Below are 21245 nucleotides of genomic sequence, written 5' to 3' on the forward strand. Positions count from 1 at the left end.
TTTTATATATATATATATATATATTTATATATTTATATTTATATATAAATATATATATAGTTACACAGGTATAGGTATAAATGTGTGCATTTTAAGGTATGTAAAAGTATCAGAAATTCAAAGGGTTAAAAACATGAATACCAAGAGAAAGAGCAAAAAGTGAAATAAAGACTTCCCAAGTTGTCTTATAAATTACTTTAAAATTCCATTACAACAGATAGTCTAAACTGAAAAGAACAGATTACTTACAGATTTCAGCTGAATACCCTGTCGTATCTGGTCTAAAAGTGCATCCCTTCCAGAGCAGGATACCGGTCTACTGTTCTGTTCCACTTTTTTTAGCTGAGCACCCTCTCTAATTTGATCTAAAAGAGCTGCTTTATTTCCTGCAGGAGTTGGAACTTGATGGTCACCATCAGAAGGGAGGCCAGGGGGAGGCGGAGGCCCCGGTGGAGGCGGCGGTGGAGGTGGTGGGGGTGGTGCCGCTGACCCCGCCAACGACAGAGGTGGAGGTGGTGGCGGAGGCCCTGCCGGTGCTGAGGAGGGAAGCGCTGGAGGTGGAGGAGGGTACATCCTATTTGGTGGCGGTGGAGGGACTCCTACACCTGGCCTGGACGGAGGCGGCGGTGGAGGTGCAGCCGTGGGAGCTCTTGAAGGTGGTGGAGGAGGAGCGCCTCTGCCCCTGGCAGGAGGGGGCGGAGGGCCTGAGCTATGTGGAGGCGGGGGAGGAGGAGGCGGCCCTCCCCTAGATGGTGGTGGAGGAGGCGGTGCTGAAATAAAAACAGAAAAAGGAAAGCATGCTTTTTCCCCACACAAAATCATACTGAAAAAAATGTTACTTCGACATACATAAAAAAATGACACGAGAAAAAACAGGCCTCATCTTTGTATTATAGTTTACAAGGATATGTGAGCACCGATGATCTCTCAACATTCTATTTGGGAATACTCAACTGAAGATCACCTTGTTGTTGTTTCTTGAAAAATATTAGCTAAAACTGTAGAATTTAGTTTTTAGGAATCAGCATCACTTCTGAAGTAAGGGAATAAGCACTTTCTTATATAACAACAAAAATATCACAACAAAATTAAACACTTTGGTCAATTAGCATTATTTAACATTTTCATAAAAATTAATGGATACTTTCCCTCTTTAAAGAACTGAGTTTATTTAGTTATTTTATAAAATTAATTTACATTCAGAATTAAACAGCTGATGTAGCATAACCTACCAGAGTTTATTCAGGTTAATCTGAGCAAAACCCAAATTGAATACTTTTTCTTTTAAAATTTAAAACTTTGCCACCTTACATTTATATTTTATGTATTATTCTCTAAAAATATAGACTATGTATAAAAACCATACAGTAATATATTCTAATACAATATATTATATAATAATATATATAATATTCCATATTTCTATAAGATGGTCAGTAATTCTAGTGACGGCAGTAAGCGAGGCTTGCTCAGGTGAAATATTCAACTACTGAGTCAGAAGACACAACTAACTATTAATAAATTGAGAATTTCTACACACTGAAAAACCAAAGTTATTAATAAAATATTATCACTACTTTGGTATTAATGATATTCACATTCTTTTTCTACTTAAGTAAAAATGTAAGATATAAGAAGGAAACAAATTCAAAGTACACATTTATTACATTTCTGGAGACATGATTTTACCAACAGTATACAACACAAATTTATATTAATAATGATCTTCATTACTTCTCCATCCATTTAAGGACTAGAGAGAAATATTAACTATTTTTAGGGGAGAAATCCTAGAATACATAAAAACTATTTGTATTTAGTGATATAAGCTATATTATTGATGGATAGTTCTATAAGCTTACAAAATACAAATGCCAACCCTAACTACAAACAACAAGCAGCACATTTAGATATTCAATAATACAATGATACCAGAGAGGGGGGAAAAAGCCCTCATTTCAAAGGAAATAGAATGGTATCTTCCAATTTAATTTGGGACAATCATGGGAAATATGCTACCAAATATAAACATTAGATAAAATATGCAGAAAGACCAATACTCACAGGGTACTATCTCCTTGCATACAAACTTTTAAAAGTGGAAATAATATATATCTGCAAACAGGAGAGTTACCCCACTTAGATGTCAGCCATCACAGAGGGAATTTCCTATGATTTACATTCAAGGCACACTGGAGGTCTGAGTGTTGCAGCAAAGGTCCACCCAATTTTCTGACTGGATCCAAAGTGAGGAGACTTATTAAACTTGCTAAAAGCAAAGTCCTTTTCTAACATATTTTGTAATAGAAGAGCAAAACCAGCAGGATATGACATAAATGTATTATGTATACTCTGAATAGGGATAGTACATCACATACTTCCAGCAATTTTAATCAGTCTAAGGTTTATATTTCAAATAGTTAATGATTTACTTGTTTGTTAATCAAAAGGAAAATACCCACCCTATCCTACTATAAAAAGTATTAGTAAGTCATCTCTCATGGTCTCATCGAGGACTCTGAATCCACAATCTTTTATATGTAAAATCATGTATTTCTTCAGTAGAGAGAATAAAAGTTCTTTTGAACTTGTAGTAAGTACCTTTATTGGTATAACTTGGGTTCTAGCTATTATTCATTGGAATAGACATTAAATCATTGCCTAGGGGGAAAGGGAAGCCTTAATTGATTGTGAGTAAATTAATAACTACATCCAGTTTGGGTATAGCACAAGTTCAGCCTTCCTATGATCTTGAAAAGTGACTGGAAACGTCTCTACGTTTTTATGAGGAAAATCTCTATTACCAACTTTCTATTTTTTTATAGTCCGTATTATTTCTACATAAAAATAAGTATGCAAAAAACATGCCATATCCCAACTTAAAAATGTGAAAGAATTAAAAAAGGAGAGGAAAGGGCACAATGGGAGTTAGATGTTTCCACACATAAAAATGCCTGCTAAGCAGATACCACACACACCAAGAGAAAATCTGATGGCGTTGAGACTTGCAAAACACTGAGTCACCACAAACACCAGAATCAGAATGACAATAGTTCTTAGATTTCTAAAAAAAGAAATAAAGTCAAAAGTATGAAACAAAAGTTACAACAAATAAAACTTCTTAGTATCGAAGTTTAGTTAAAAAGGAAGAAAGACTGACTTACAGGAAGAAGACTTGTCTTGAGGTTATACCACAAAAAAAGCTCATATACTTAAAAATTATCATTGCAGATCAACATTGAGTAATAGATAACTAGCTCTCTAGATATTTGACATTTACAGGTATTACAGGAAGAAATTATAAAGCAATAAAAAAAATAATATTTAAAAGAAATATAGTACTATAGAATTCAGGAAACATTAAAGAACTGCTCTTATGCACTCTCATCAAAGTAAAGCAAACAGAAAAATGCTATTCGACACAAATTTAAATTTATGGGATACTGACAACTCCGAGTAGGCATTTATAGAACTGTGTGTGTATTTATATTAAGTACCCCCTCCCTGACCCAAATTAATGTAAAAATCTAACTATATTTTGTATAGGTTACTGAAATAACGCCAATCATGAAAAGCAATCAGTAGGAATAAGTATAATAAGCAACAATAAAAACAGTGGTGCTGTGGGTAAGAGGTGTTTTTAAAATATCCACAGAATTTCATTAGAATTATCTGAAGTATAGATGAAATATAAGCTCGGACTCATACAGAAATAAATTAGTTTGAGTAGAGGGCAAATAATCTCACTAGATGTTAGATTTGGAAACAGGATAAATGAACTCTAGCTTCTTTGAAAATAAACATATCAAAGCGCGCATAATTTAGAGCACTGGGTCAAATAACATCCCGTATACATACCACTCCATTGTGGTGGACCTACACAGATAATTGAGTTAATGGCCTTCAAACAATTGCACAGACACACAAAAAAATATGTTGGAAATCACAAGTCTACTACTTTTAAAAACCTGATTACATAATTTTACAAAACAAATTTCAAGAGATTTGATTCAGTAGATTTTACTATACATGTTTTTTTTACAAAATATATTTTTAAGACAACTTCATAAGCTTCTCCTCTAATTTTTTTTAATACTTTTGAACACATTACATGTTCTCCCTGGAAAACATTTCCTTAATAAATCATTAGTCTTTTTACTCTTCCTTTGAAAAGATCTACCTTCTATAAAATCATTCTTTGGTGTCTAAAAGATTCCAATGTGGGAGTCAGATTCTTGAGTATGACAAGAATATAACTTTGTTCCCAAAGCATGTTTTTTTAATGCCTGTATATTTTTTTGTTTTAGGTAATTCAACTGAGGAAAGACTTTGCCTAATTTGATGCTTTAAAAGCAGCTGGAGTAAAAAGCAATCACAATAAAGTTTGAAAAACAAACCCAATCAAGTTAATATAGTCAACTCTTAGTCACAGGAATTCAGGTGTGAGGGCAGATGTATGGATGAACTAGTAAATGTCAAGAGTGATTTATAAACTTATAAATTCAGAGAGCTCAGAGGGATGCCGGGTGACATCTGGTAGAGCAATGCCAAAGTGTGTGTGTTAACAGTAGACAAAAAGAGAGTCAAGGAACACACTAATTGTAAATGTGACTTACTCTGGGAGCATTTAAAAACAACAGTGCTATGCCCAAGATGTTTTCATTAAAAATCCACAGAATCTGGAAATGTAATTTCTTCAAAAAATAAGATAAATTAGCATCACACTAGTTTCATTTAAACTAACACTGTGTTTCTACAATAGCAATTATGGACTGTATACTTGTTTCCACTCTAGACTGTAAGATTTCTGAGGTCAGAAACGGTTTATTTACATCTAAATATCCTGAGTGGAGGTGAGTGCTGACATAATAATGTTCACTGAACATATGAATGAATGAAAGACTGAATGAACATCAGTAGTGAAAAAGATACAGGTAAGTCAAATACCTAATCTAAATGACAGTTAAATACCTTAGAAGAATGCTTTAACTGGAGCTTTTGCTCCAGTACACAAAAACTACGAAGAAGAAAACAAGGCCAAATGAATAAGGTGGCAAAGAAGACTTTTTATAAGAAAAACCTTATCAAATTTTTTAGTTATATCAAAATAATGCAAAGCAGCCAGGCCAAACTACTTATCTATAAATTCAAATTAAATTTAACTTTAAGGAAAGTTCACATGAATGTGTGTAGCTGTCTTCCATGAAAATAACCTCAAAAAATTCGCAAGGAAAAAAAAGATTAGAATGCCTGAATAGAAAAGAAAAAAAAAAGTTACCTTGCCTTCGCAGTTCATTTTTAACAGCTTCTACACCTCCTGTTTTTTCAATGAAGTCATATATAACTTTTGATGTTTCTCGGTCTTTAAGTTGTGCCTCTGAGATTCCACACATATCAAAAAGATTCTTCAATTCTGGATCCAAATTATTCAGCTACAACAGATAAAGTAACTGTTAACTATAAAATCTATCCCAATTTTTTAAAATAAGCATGATCAAATTCAAATTTAGTTCTCACCTGTGCCCTTTATGAAATTATTTTAAATTTTTTTTTTTTAAAGATTTGTTTATTCGACAGAGATAGAGACAGCCAGCGAGAGAGGGAACACATGCAGGGGGAGAGGGAGAAGAAGAAGCAGGCTCACAGCAGAGGAGACCGACGTGGGGCTCAATCCCACAACGCTGGGATCACACCCTGAGCCGAAGGCAGACACTTAACCACTGTGCCACCCAGACGCCCCTGAAATTATTTTAAATTTATACACTTTTAACATGGTTAATTATTTATAAGCCAACTAACCTTTCTTATTTAAAAAAAAATAGAAAAGATAAGAACAGAGAATAAATTTTTCTTTTTTTGTTCCCTATCTTAAAAAAGAAGGCATCTCATTTAGAGTTTTACTAACCCATTCATGATTCAGACATCTCCAATGTTCATCTATTACTAAATAAGATTTAGGTATAATCACAAATTTAAAAAGTAAGTCAATTTGAAAATTTCAAAAAGGACCTCCTTATAACCTCAGCATCCTGTACAGAGCCCAACACAAAGAGGCATTCTAAATGCTGTGGAGTTAACACTGTGGTTAAAAACAAAAAAACCCAGATTTCTCACCCCAATCACAAATAATATTTCTCTTCAAAAAAATTTTTCCAAACACTGATCATCTGTCAAATGTGAAATACATATTACTTAAGCAACCAAAATAGATAAAAATGTTAAAAAAACACTTATTTTTGCCAGCAGTTTCACCTGACTTGTTCATAGTGCTAAAAATTAAATAATGACAAAACTGCCAAAAAGAAAAGAATGAAAAGATCTAGATAATATAACAACTGGATATTCAGAATTTGATTATAGTACCCTCCAATAATTTGGCATACATTACCCTAAAATGATCAGTTAGCAGACTGTCAACACACAAGAATTTTATATTACAGTAGATATGATTATTTATTTGTTTGTTTGTTTGAGAGTGCAAGCAGGGGAGGAGCAAAGGGAGGGGGAAAGACAGAATATCAAGCAGACTCCGTGCTGAGTGCAGAGCCTACGCAGGGTTCGATCTCACGACCTTGAGATCATGACCTGAGCTGAAACCAAGAGTCAGACTGAGCCACCTATGTGCCTCCGTATTACAGTATATAAATCCAAGGAGTATAAAACCTTTGTCTTTATAGACATAGCCATAAATGACAGAACAATACTAAGGTTTCCAACCTCAGTGGTATATGTACATAAACACATTCAAATAAATGCTAGAATTCACAAAAATGATTAATAAAAATTTATTGATAAATAAATGCTGTGATAATTTATTGATAAATGCTGTGACAAGCCACAGCATTACCACATATTTAGAGCAATGATATTTATGGCTTGAAAAGACACTTACATCAAAGCCAGTATTCGGATCCCAACCAACATGTCCAATGTGCCTAAAGATGTAGACGAAAAATATATATAAATAAAAAATAGAAAATACATAAAAGAGCATTTAAAACATAAAATATATGAAATCCAATCCAACCAATAAATTTTGGGCCTGACCTAACAGTTCTTGTACACATACCCATATTCAGGGAAAAACTGTGTGAAGAGTCAGGAGGCCAGGACTGGCCTCAGTTAAACTGAGTTTTAACATTTTAGCACAATCTTTCTGAGCATCTATTTCCTCAACTGTCAAACTAACAGAAGAATACAAGCATTATATATATATGAGAGGACAGGAATTTTGTAACGAGCTAATGAAATGATGTATATGAAAATGCTTAAAATATGTCAAAAAAATACCAAAGGTTTGATGATGCCTACTATAGACTAATGTTTGTGTCCCTTAAAAATTCCTATGTTGAGACCTAATCCCCAATATGATGGTATTTGGAAGTAAGGATTTGGGGAGGTGATTAGGTTTTGAGGGTGGATCCCTGAAGAATGGGATTAGTGCCCTTAAAAAAAAGGCCCCAGAGAGTTCTCCTGCCCTCTTCCAACATGTGAGGAAGACAGTTAGAAGACAGCTGTCTCTTAACCAGGCAGTAAATTCTGCCTGCCTCTTCCCAATCTCCAGAACTGTAGAAACAAATTTCTGCTGTTTATAAGCCACTCAGTCTATGGTATTCTGTTACAGCAGCCCAAATGGACTAAGACAGTGCCTCTAGGCAATTTCCAAATCCCATTTTAAGGGAAAAAGTTAAGAAATCATTATGTCCAACAATTAAAGAAACAACTTAATCTAATTTTTCTTTTCTGATGAGTAGAAAAATAAACTGTAAGATTCACAGAAAGTCTACTGAACAATAGCCTTAAAAAAACCCACAAAAACCAAAAAACAACTCCAACAAAATCTATAGTGAAAAAAGTATGAAAATGATAAATGTAAGGGTCTTTCCAAAAAGAAAACAAAATTTTCTAACAAGGTAAAACTCAAGAACAGAAGTGAGTAAAATCAAAAGAATTCTCTTACTGGAAATTGCTTGGTGTTCCAATATCTGCCTTGGTTAATCTCTTCTTTTTAGCTTTTCCTTTTTTCTTTTCTTTGGTATGGGAAATGTTGTTGACTTGTGGACCATAAAATCTATTGGTAGTGATTTCTGGATTTTTTATGTCAACTGTTGCCATGGGTAGATTAGGACCTGCAAAATAATATGAAAGGGATATAATTTAAGATAACAATTATTACACTCATAATTTATAATTTAAATATCTTTCTCTGAAGTAGGACCACTTTGCTAACATAAATTATTTAAATTTTAAAGTTGCATGTTAATTTTTTATAAATAATGGATAAAGTGCTGCCAAAATTTCAAAAGCCTATAATGAAATCTTAAACACATTAGTATAGATGTTATTGCAAAGAGAACTTGTATTTTTATAACATTAAATCTCATGGAAAATAAAAATTTTCAATAAGAATTTAAATTTAATTGGTCTAATCCCTTGAATTTTGACTATAACAGCATCACACACATCCCATTAGTTGTTGGTAAAGTGGTATATATGACAGAACAAGGATAATAAAAATTTAAAAAGCATTTACTTTTTAAAAAAATCTGACAAAGAAATCTAATTTCTTTGTTTCAACTTTATTAGTCCATGAGGGAAGAAAGTACTTATACAATTATTACTACTATTTTTTCCAAAACTACCATATGTAAGTCCAATAATATTTTCTCTATCGGAAGTACAGGGCTCAAAAATGAGATGGAAAAATTCTCAAAACACTTATCTTCCACAAGAACCAATAGTGAAAATATCTCCTGCATCTTCAGATATTATTAATAGCACCTTTAGGAGTGACACTAAATATAATATATAAAACCTGTTTTATAATTCACAAAAATATTCTTGGCTTTAAATGCATGAGAGTCTAAATGAAATGTATTCAATTAAGAAATTCCTTATAAATTTAAGTAAACGGCATCACATGTTCCTTAGAGAGTCAATTTTAATATAGGATTATCTGACAAAACCTCTTATTAGATTAAATTCCTCTGAGATGAGTACCTTAATGACGACTTTCAAAATGTTGTATAAAATGTAACCACTATTGCACAGAGAAAACAATTAACACAGCAGGCCCGAGACTGCCATCCTTAGAAAGGGCTGCTTGTAAAGTTAGCTCTGAGCTGGCATTTGGAAACTGGGATTCCAAGAGGGTTTTTATCATTCCCTGATAAGATGGGCTCACTGTGCCTCAACTATTTGTGCTAACAATGTGCTTAATCCTAAACACCTGCTTTCCTTCTGGGAGTCTATACCTTGGTATGTGCTGGAAAGGGGAGAACTACGTGAGTAGCCCCCAATAAACTCTGGGCACTGAGTCCCTGATGAGTTTCCCTTTTAGACAACACTTACCATGTGCTGTAACAGCTTATTACTGGAGGAATTATGTGCATTCCCTGCGACTCCAATGGGAGAAGACTATGGCAAAGCTGTACGTGGTTTCCCTCAGACCTAAACCCATGTGTCTTTCCCTTTGTTGATTTTGTTTTATATCCTTTCACTGTCATAAATCTTTGCCATGAGTACTCCACTATATGCCTAGTCATGTTGAGTTCTTCTAGCAAATCAACTGTGGGGTGGTGGTCTTGAGGACCCCTGATATAATCATAGAATGGAAAACAGAAACCCCAAGAAATTACAGGCTAATGTATATTAGGTGAAAACTAAATGCCAATTTGACGGTATTTCTTCAACTGCACTAAAAACCTCAAATGTAGCCTATTTACTAAAGTTACCTGAAAGAACAATGTTTATCTAAATGGGTAAATTATATGAAACCCATGTTCTCTCTTTCAACTCTACTATTCAAGATGAAATAGAGTTAAAATAAATTTACGAAACCCATCTACCACTTTATCGGGCAAGTAAACAATTTGGAAAGATTTGTATTTTTAATATCACCAAAATTCAGCTATTTTCCCTCCATAATCAAAGTCTACTTACATGTGTCTAAAAGCTCTATTTGTATTTTCATATAAAATTCCACGGAAGTTGCTCATATTGGCAAGAAGTAAAGAAATTGTTATTGGAAAAAAATGGAAGCTAGTGAATAATATGGATAAGACCATTAAAATAAGATGATTCAGTGTCAAGGAATAATACAAATAACTGGATCAAAAATTAAAGGTTATGCAATACAGAAGGTTTATGAAATAGTAGATAAAGACTTGGATTTTCAAATTTGTTCAGGTATCAGATTTCAATGTTTACTGTAGTTTCACAAAGTAAGGGACTAAGAATACCCAGAATTCAAGTGTTTGTTGGAGGGTTATTAAATTGGTGTCATACTCAAAGGCTTATCTACTGATCTGTTTTTATTTCTCATCCCTCCTTTTCAGCCTTCCCTCTTATTATTTAGCTTTACAAATCAGTATCAGGAACACCATCCACGGTAAGATGCCGCGAATCACTACTTACTGTCTTATCTTTATACTTACTAGAATTTAAGAATTAACTCAGGACAGATTTAGGAGTATCAGAATGAGGCACTCTCCTTATATATTACCACCCCTCCTGAAATAGGTTCAAAGAGCAACTATAAAGGAGCAACCAGATTCACCATTAAAAAAATGACAAAACTATTATCAGTTTTTAGAAAAAAACAAAAACAAAAGTATTTTTAATGCTGCTCTAGGTTGTATAAAAGTTATTATTATACCACGGATGTTTTAAACGGTAATAGAATTGGGTAAAGTGAGGTTGAATAGTTTAAATTATCCAAGCTAATAAATTCTTTCCTGGGAAATTTAATAAAGTTAAGATTCTTGTAAGCCTGATTTATAACTCACTAGAGAAAATAATTCAGCCATCTCTGAAGAAAGTTTAAGGATAAAGAAGACAGGAACAAAATGTAAGTGGTATGTGGAATGAATAACAAGGTTTAATTCATACTGTAGTCAGACTGTGTTTCCCCTCCTCACTCTATCCCAAAAGGAGTTACTGCCAAGCAGTTTATAAAGCCTTTGAATTAGCTATTTAGTGTCATTACACATGAATTTCATTACTGGTTAAAACATTATTTAATTAAGTCTATCTAAGAAAATTCAAATTATAGAGATATACAGAAAATTAGTATTAGCTGGGAAATTAGAGTGTTTTTCTACACTTTTCATCTTATAGATGAAAACTAAGGATGAGAAGAGTCAGATGACCTATCTAAAGTCATTCAATTAGTGACAAAAGTGAAGATGAATTCTGCTACCTTGGTTCCTAGTCCACTACCCTTTCTATTTACTACTACTGTACTTTTTATACTAAAGTCAAGCCATAAGGTGATTGATTAGGCTAACTTTACCAATGTTATCATATATCATTTCCTTACCAATTAGTTCTCTCAATTTATATAGTTCAACACTTCTTCATTCAATAAATATTTACTAATAACTTTCAAAATTCAGAAAAAAGGTTTCCTACATAATCATGAGATTAGGTACTTGGTTATTTCTGTTGGTAATAGTCATTTACTTCAGAATTTGAAGGTGTTTGGAAGTAAGTTTAAAATGGTGTTCTAAAGCCCAATTAAATATTTGTTTCAAAAGTGACAACCTGGGTAAGGCACAGAGTCATTTTTTTAATAAAGTTTATGGAAGACCTGGTAATAGAGATACTCTTAAATCACATCCAATAAAAATTAATATAATTATTCCATTTATGAAATTATACTCATCCTAAGAACATATACTAAGTAAATATATAATGGAGGGGCGATTTCCCTCCTTTAAAAAAAAAACAACAGTCATATGACAAATTACCATTTTCTGATTAAAGAAAATTGTCACAGAAAAGGCTTTTTAATATTCTCACTGAACAGCATTTCTAGTTAATTTTAAAACTAAAAGAACAAACTAAAGTCTTCCCCTTAATTACATAAAAAGCAGAGAACTCTCACCAAGGTAAAATAGTTGAGAAACAGGTGGCCCAGAGGCCTCTGATGTCAAGCAGTCATGAAGCTGAGAACAAATCATTGGAAAGCGTCTAAGCTAAAAGGTGAGACTGACCAATAAAGAAAAAAGAAAGATGTATGGATTAGGAGTTAGTGAGGAAGACACTGAATTGCATTTCAGGAATATATGTTACTTCTACATAAAGTGTCTTTTTAATAGTTAAAATTTGAAAAAGTCTACTAAACTGATAATCCAAATGAGGATTTAAGACAAAGCACCTGCATGGACACAGCAAGGTGGTAAGGTGTCCACTGCGCCTGGTAGTCGTGTACCAAATGCAGAAACGTAATATGCTGCCCTCCAAACAGTGTTTTCCACATAGTGGGGAGAGCAAGACAAATGACTGCACTGCAGGAAAAAAATATTAAAACTCCTATTAATAATTATTTCATCCTTTATTGTGTATGTAATATGTTAATACCATATTATATGTATATTTTATAAGGAAATATAGATTTCCTATATATGTCCCACGTGCTAATGAGAGCGTGCCCATGTGCCTTTCCATTACTCACACTCAGGCTGCACACTGCCCTGTCCTCTATTAAGTTATAGAGTCTGGAGAGTAGAGTGACCTCGATGCCAAGGAAACCTTGCTATTCAGGAATAACAAAATAGAGTCTCAGCATCACAGTTGGGAGTCACTATTTTGGGCAGTAATTCTATGAAGAGAAAAAGCTATACTCTCAAATAATGGCATGAATATGGAGTTGATCCTGCTACTGTGACATCTGGCTAATGGGTTGTACTCTGGTTTGGAGCTGTGTTGGGGAGCAGGAAGGCTGCTAAAGGAAGGTTAGAGCCTAATAAACCTAAGTAATTTATTTATATCCACTTAAAGTTATGGAATATTAGCTGGTCTACCTGGTATATAAAATATATATATAAATGCTAGCAATACATAGCCATATAATTTTGCCTTTTAATGATACTATTTTTTTAAACTCTCATTTAATGAAAAGAAGTTTGGGATCACTTTGCCAAAGGGTTAAAACTACAGACCTAAAGATTTAAAACCAAGAGCAATCACAGAGAAAGACACTCTATTTAATTATGAGTACCTCCCCCACTAGGAGTAATAAAATTGCAAGACACCACTGTCACATAAAGAATATACAAATTCATGGGGTGCCTGGGTGGCTCAGTCAGTTAAGTGTCAGACTCTTGGTTTGGTCACGATCTCAGCACAGAGTCTGCTTGTCCCTCTCCTTTCCCCTCTGCTCCTCCTCCTGCTCGGAGCTCTCTCTCTCCCAGATAAATGAATAAATAAATAACATCTAAAAAAAAAAAAAAAGAATATCCAAATTCTGTGTATTCATGGATTAGGTGCCTCTTCAGAAGTACATTTTATATGTACTGAAAAGAGTAAAATTTTGAAAACTCTATAAAATATTTATACTGTTAACTTTAATTATATTATTTATACAACATCTACACTCTAAAATCTGAGGTTACTTTTCCCAAAGATGCCACTTCTAGGAAGCCTTCCTCACTGCACTCAATACATGCTTACAGAATGCAGAATAATAAATTCAAAAGGACTAAAACATTAAGCATGCAATAAGGGAAAAAACTCTAACACTGCTGTAGGAGTTCACAGATGAATGACTTCTGACTCAGCGGCTTCTGCTACCTTTGCCTCCGCCACGTATCAGCCAAGTTACTTAAGGCATGTTATTTACCCTTTCTAGGTCTCAGTTTCTCCTTCAAAATCTTATGGACACAGCATAGTGATTAAGGGGCCAGGCTGTGGAGTTAAGACTGCTTGAGACTGAATCCTGCTCTACCACTTCGTAGTTTTGTGACCCTGAGCAAATTACCCACTTGTGCCCCCGTTCGCTCTTCTATAAAATGGGGATAATAGCAGCCACTTCATAAGACTGCTGGACAGTGCCTGGCTGGTAGTAAATGATCATTAAATAGCAGCTGCTATAATTATTGTTGTCATTGTCTTCATCACGATAACTAGTATTTAGTAAGGACAATGCTAAGTACTTTGATTACTTCATTTAATCTCCACAGCAGTCCTATAAAATAAGTATCAAAATTTCTACTTAAAAGACAAAGTCAAAGTACTTGGCACAAGGTAAGCCTTACTGAAGGTAGTTTTTTTTTTTAATTGTAATAAGGTAATAAGGTAAATAATCCAAAATTTAATATTTGGTTCATGTTTTTATATCAGGAAAAGAAATTTAAGGACAAAATCAGAAAGCAATATATCTGTTTAAGAGAAACAAACCCTAACAATCACTGATAGTTGTCACATACTGTTTCCTGGAATAGCTATCTAAATTCTGAGAGGATGTGAGATGCTTAAAAAAAAAAAAAAAAAAAAAGCCATATTCTCCATTATAATGAAGGTTCCCAGAGCAAGGGTTCCTTACTGCCACAAGGTCAGGGACCCAATTTAAACATGATGAAAGCTCTGTATCCTCTCTCCCCAGAGAAAATATATACACTTAAAAATTTAGCACACTATTTCAGGGAGGGCTTATGGAGTCCAGGATGAGAATTTCTGCCCTAAAGATCTGGGACTTTGTCCTTTTTATTTTGGAATTCCTTTTCATTTTGGAATGTATACCTTTCTGGTATGCATGTTGTTTTTTTTTAAATGAAGTCTCAATACTGCAAGTGCTCATCATCAAATTAAGGAGGGTAATATACAGCTATATTAGTTCTAAACACACCATTAAAGTCAGTGCTCATTCCCACAGGGGCTAGTTTCATATTACCAGTGTGAAACAGTATTTTGAAATAAGAAAAAAACATAAATCTTAAAGTAAGAAATGAACAAGTATGCTACACAAACTCTACCACCTTTAAGGAAGATATTAAGACAAGATTATACAGTTTCTAAACTTAATTGTCAATATAGAATGAAGATATTAATAATGATCTTCACCCTATGTAGTCCTCCTCCATCCTATAAAAAAGCAAAGAATAGTACATTTCTCTAAGACTCATCTTTGTTATTTTAAAATGGCACAATAAACTACAGTATTTGATCGCAGATATTAAATATTAAGTATTAATGATACATGTTTCTAAAAGGATTAAACTACAGTCTAAAATCTTCTAGATCAATAATTTGTATCAAAAAGCTTACCATTTGGGGGGTCTCGTCTTTTCTCTGTTAGAAAATAAATTAAAATAATATTATTAGACATATGCAATACAAAATCAACATAAAAAATTAATTTACCTAAACTGTCTTATTCCTAAATCAATGTGTAAGTGGCTAAGAAAGGTTTCTCCGAGGAACTAACATCTGAATAAAATAAGAGAGGGAACAACATATTTAAAGGCCCTAAGGAGGGAACGGCATTAAGGAACATCATGAAGCTTGGACTAGAGTGAGCCAACAGAAGAGTAAAAGAAAAGTCAGAAGGAGACCCTGGACTGGATCATATAGGGTCCCACAGGCCAGGGTAAGGAATATAGATTGTATTCTATATATGATAGGAAGCTCTTATAGGGTTTTCAATAGGGCCAGTGAATAATCTAATCTATGTTTTTAAAAGTTAACTTTGGCTACTATGTGGAAAAGAGATCATAGGGGGCACTGAGTGGCAGCAGGGAGACTAGTGAGGGAGTTATAGTAGTCCAGGTGACAGATGATGGGGGCTTAGATTAGGGGGGCCGCAGAGGTGATGAGGAATAGATCCAGGATATGTTCTTGAAGGCAGAGACAACAGACTCACTAATAGGATTTATGAAAGATCATGGTGAGCCAGAGTGGAACCTTTTACCAAATTGGGGAAGACGTGGGGAGGAGTAGCAATGGGTCTAACTGGGGTTAGGGAACATGGATCAACTGTTCTGCTCAGACATGTTATGTCTGAAGGTTATTCTGAGGCCCAATTGAAGTAAACAAGTCTGAAGGTTGAGGGAGAGGCATCAATGTAGATAAAACTTTGGGAGGCATAAGCGTATGGACAGTTTTCAAAGCTATGGAACTCAATGAAAGCACAAGGGTAATGAGAATACTTAGAAATGTCTGATCACTAAGGCAGACCAAAAGAGTAATAAAAAGCTATAACAGATTAGGAAGGAGTAAAATCAGGAAAACTACCAATCCTTTGCACTCAGACTCTTACATACTAAGTTTGATATCATTTTGGTTTTAAGAAATTCAAAAGTAGTTGAAGAATTTTAAACAAATGTAATTTCCACAGATTTTTAATATAAAACTGCCCAAAATTATAAGAGAAATAACCATAAATAATGATATGCTAAAGTAATTAGTTTGTAAACAGCCATAAACTAAAATTAATAGGATTTATCTGGGGGACAAGTTAAAAAATCTTGGCAATGGGAAATACAAATTTATTACTCCATCTGGTGGTCTGACGAAGTAACTTTCCGAAAGCAAGTCCTATCTATGTCAGTGAATGTCAATCTCCCATTTCCCAGGTGATGTTATCTCTGCAACCAGAGAGAAAATACTTCTTAAATTGATAACACAGATATGAAAATATAATGAGATAAATATAAAGTTCAGAGCATAAGTTCTAAAAAGTAATTTACAAGTAAGACACTAACCTGGCTTGAGAGCCATTCATATGGAAAAAGGGAGGGTTTGGTTGAACAAAGAAGAATGGGAGCTACGTGTGTGTGCTAATTGCTAGAAACATTTGCAGAACAGTATTTAACCAAATCAAGAGGTACTTTAGAATCAACTAGCAAAGATACTTGTGGAGTACTATGTTGAAATATAACCACTGTATGTGAAGCTGGATCACTTCTTCAAATCTGGACCATCTAAAGAAGACATAAAAATCTATGATATTCACAGTATTCGGGATGATGCGTCTATAAGCTACATGATGTGAAGAGTAAGAAACTGAAACTGGTTAAACTAAAGAAGTAAAGGCATGAGAACATGACAGATGGCTTCCAATATTAAATGGCTACTGGGAGGAAAAGAAAATAAACTAATTCTTTGTTGCTCCAAAAATCAGACTCTATGCATCTAAGTTAAAGACAGGTGAGGCTGAAGTCTGACTTAGCATGAAGCACTACCCAACGATCACTCAGCTGCCTCCCTAATGTGATCTTTCTGCTTCTGAAACACCATGCTTAAAAGTTTAGGAACTATATAAAACAAAATTCCTGTACCAGCTGAAAAACACCTTTAAGTGACCTTCCTATTTCAAAGTCCATTAGTCTATATTTCAGGAAACATTTTTTACTTGTTTTGATTTGGAAATGTCACATATTTTGACTACAAGGAGCCCCAGAGGGCCCTGGCCTAGCACCTGACTATGTCACTGAAGTAGGGCCCTGAACTGTAAATCATTCTATACCTTTAAATCCTTTCCTAGCATGGAATTAAGTAGTACATGTTCTTCAATCCCAAAAAGAAGTAACACAAAATAGGTCCCTAATAATTCCATTTACTCATTGTAAATGAGATATAATAAGAAGGCAATTGTGAGGCAATAACTTAGTTCATTTCACTTTCATTTTTACCTCACCTGCCTCTTGGAAACCCATTAAAATAACAATAAAGATGTACAAAATGGAATACATGGTTTTACATTCCTGTTTTCTGGATCCAATGTCTTATTTTTTCAAGGCTTAGTCCTTCCTAGTGGTAAAGCACATCCTGGAATACAGTGATCTTCAAAACTGTGGTGACATGTACCCCCAGATGTACAGAAAAACTTTCCAAGAAGTATATGGCATGACTAGTTTTAAGGGTATCTATTTGGTGATCTCAACTCCCGTATGTTCTTTCTCCTAAAACTGATCTTAAGATGATAATTTTAGAGAGGTTCACCTTTCCTGATCACCCTTCTCCCACCTGACAACAGAAAGGCCTAGTACACTGTTGTCAAATACTTCTGTATCAATAAATTTAAAATTCTATACTAGACTGCATCATTCTCTAATTATTTTATATGTATTATAGTCTCATGCATTAAACTTACTTCCTTATGGTTTTATAACAGACAGCATTAGGGACAAAATAGAGACAAAACAATGTTTACAGATTTTGTTTGCAACTTTGCTTATTTGCTTCTAGGCTTGCCTAAAAAGTCTTTGTTCACAAAGTATTAAATATTCTAAGAATGTTAAGTTAAGAACAATGCCATAAAAATGCAAGTTTAAGAGTCAGTATATACGGAATGTTACAAACAAAAAGGTTATCAGAATGAGTTCTTCAGTAAATCTGAAAAAATTAGTTCTTAATAAAAACATTTCTCGGGGCGCCTGGGTGGCTCAGTCGTTAAGCGTCTGCCTTCGGCTCAGGGCGTGATCCCAGCGTTCTGGGATCGAAGCCCCACGTCAGGCTCCTCCACTGAGAGCCTGCTTCTTCCTCTCCCACTCCCCCTGCTTGTGTTCCCTCTCTCCCTGGCTGTCTCTCTCTCTGTCAAATAAATAAATAAAACCTTTAAAAAAAAATTATTAAAAAAAAAATAAATAAATAAAAAAATAAAAACATTTCTCGTAAGTAAGGATTAGTATATATACATATATTTTTTTAAGGGTCCAGAGAATAAATATTTTAGGCTTTGTGTGCCAAATAGTCTTTGTCGTAACTACCCAACTGTTGTGACAAAAAGCAGCCATCAGATGTATTATACAGAGAAAATGTAAACCAATGAGCATAGCTGTGTCTCACTAAAACTTTATTTATAAAAACAGGTGTGGGCCAGATCTGTCCCATGAGTCATAGTTTGCCAGCTCCTGCTTAAAAGAATTTAAAAAAAAAAAAAAAAAAGTTTACCAGATTTCCTTTGTCGCCGGCCCAACAAGTCTGTAACTGCTTTTCGGAATTTTTTTGCTTCTTCTTCATTGGCAAAATTAAGAGCAACTTGACAAGTCTGAAATATTTTATTAAAAAAGGTAAACAACAAAAAATATGAATCTAGCTCTATTTAATGAAAAAGTTGATAACCAACAAAGTACACTTATGAAGAAGGAAAGCTGAGTTTACTAGCAGACAAGAGCTTAGTTAGCTTAGTTTTAAATTTACCTAAATAACTTAAGAATACTAAAAGCATAGAGAAGGCAAAGTAAAAGACTACTATTAGAAAGGTTGCCTCTCATAGTGGACATTCAAATATTAAATGGGAATACTCCACCTTCAATAACAACAACAAAAACAGCAAACTGAATTTGATCTTTCAATAGAGCTCCCTATAAAATAATTTGGATTTTAGAAAAGGCAAACACCAGAAAAGTTTGTCAAATGCAGGTCAGCTCTATCTTTACTAGGTTATGTTTTTATTTTACAGCTTAACTGTAGGTATTATTTAAATTATAACCTTAATTCAGATAAATTATTAAAAATGTGGAAACACACTAACATGGATTGTGGCATTAATACACATTTTTATATATGTAAATATATTTATATTTTATGAAGAAAAACATGAAAAATAACAGCTAGAGAATAAAATACTTTTTGAAAGGATATATCATCTAATCTGACCTTTTTTCTCATTATAGAAAACTTAGGAAATAAAAAGATGAAAATAAAGAAAATTAACATCACCTATAACCTGGTTACATATGGTGACCCTGTAAGCATATGGTATGGAAATTCTTCTAACATCTTCTTCAAGTAATATGCAATAAATTTTTTGAGTTCTATTTTCCCCCTACAAGCATTTATTGCATTTTAGCACTCTTCTAGGCCATGAACTATTCTTTCACAAAATAATTTGAATGGCAATATAACATTCAATATTTAAAAGATACCATAGATTAGTGGGCAATAAAGACTTCATTTTTATACATAAGAAAACTAAATCCCAGAAAGATTAACCTATCTGTTCAAAGACAAAGATGACGAAAAAAACAAATTTCTTTCCTATGTAGCAAATTCTACTTACAGTACTCTTTGGAATCTTTTTTTTTTTTTTTTTGGCCCTTTAAAATCTTAGCCATTTCTTCCTATTTAGCTATACTATCTATGAAGAAGCTTTTAAAAGTAAAATAATTCTTTTTACTTTATACAGTGTTTACACGGAAAGCTCATAAATGCTTTCCACAGACAAATATAAAAACAATTACATTAAATGGGGCAATAAAAAAAATATGACTTACATCTCCAGCAAAGGTATGAAAATATCCTCTAGGACTATTATATACAAAGTTATTGTATAGCTCTTGTTCCCACAATAGTTTCCCATCCTAGAAAAAAGTTAAAATTAAGAGTTACCAAAAAGATAGTCTCTAGGAATAAAATAAAATAGATGACTCATATTCAGGGAATTGTTTATATTAACAATAGCTTTTACATGCACAGAAAACACGTGTATAAAACATAAATAACATATAATTTAATCAGTAATTTCTTAATAACGAAAGAGTAAATTCTGGATTTTTGTTTCATAAAAACTACGTATCAAATGAGTTTAATTCAGTATGATAAGACACAATCTCATTAGCCTTGTATTCCCAAACACAGTTACTCAGTCAAATACAAAACTAGAACAATTACTAGATCATCAATGTCAGAAGGACTAGACTACTGTTGTACTGATTATCAATGCATAGTTTCAACAGCAATAGACTGTGCGCTATCAAATATTACAGGAACATTTCACGCTCTTTTCCTCAATTCTGTAGATGCTGGGAGGGTCAAATTTACCTTCTCAGTACTGTTCGTGAACAATTTTCGAATTCCTAACTTTTACATAGTGGCCCTCTAACTAAATACTGGTAAAAAGGAGTTAGTGTCAATCATGTGCAGAAAGAGACTGATGATTAAAGTGCACTAAGGTTAAAGTATGGTTAAGAGAACCATGGATGACTGGACTGTCACATCTATGGCTGCAGAAGAAATACAATTAACCTAATACCAAAGGTGGCTAACTGCAAGTATTCAGCAATGGTTACCTATAATTAGAAATAAGTGGTTAGAGAAATGTAACTGTTGTCCTATTTCAAAAGCAAAGTTCTACCTACACCATGATTTAGAAAAACTGTACACACATATAATGCAATTCCTTTCTTCTCAGTGGAGTTATATGGGCACTTGATTTCTAAACAGTGCTTCTCACCTGTCATGAGAAATATGTCAAAAAACCCCCCAAAAAACCCCCAACAACCTAACTAGTTTCTTTCAAACTCTGCATGTGTACCCTATCCTCTAGGATCATTGCCATAGTAAGCCCCTGCTAACAGGAGTCAGGAGTATGCCACATCTCTCAGCTATCTGGCGGTATGGAGAAGTGGATGCTAAGCACAAAGTTACAAAGTACAGTAACTTAAGTTTTATTTAATCTCAGGGAAACACTTTGTAATAGACCCAGATGGTTCTCCCATTTTACAAATAAATAAGCCAAG

General features: G+C 33.8%; 1 protein-coding gene across 1 annotated transcript in view; it reads right to left on the minus strand.

Moving 5' to 3' along the window:
• The window catches only part of WASL (WASP like actin nucleation promoting factor), a 63032-nt gene that overhangs the window by 8071 nt on the left and 33716 nt on the right, over positions 1-21245 (minus strand). The window contains exons 3-9 of the mRNA XM_002919029.4: positions 20001-20087; positions 18676-18772; positions 15049-15072; positions 7961-8129; positions 6893-6935; positions 5279-5432; positions 250-770 (exon numbers count right to left, since the gene is read on the minus strand). Coding sequence (XP_002919075.2) covers positions 250-770; positions 5279-5432; positions 6893-6935; positions 7961-8129; positions 15049-15072; positions 18676-18772; positions 20001-20087 — 1095 coding nt within the window. The remainder of the gene's footprint in view (positions 1-249; positions 771-5278; positions 5433-6892; positions 6936-7960; positions 8130-15048; positions 15073-18675; positions 18773-20000; positions 20088-21245) is intronic.

The sequence above is a fragment of the Ailuropoda melanoleuca genome, chromosome 1 (assembly GCF_002007445.2).
Source record: "Ailuropoda melanoleuca isolate Jingjing chromosome 1, ASM200744v2, whole genome shotgun sequence".
NCBI lineage: Eukaryota > Metazoa > Chordata > Mammalia > Carnivora > Ursidae > Ailuropoda > Ailuropoda melanoleuca.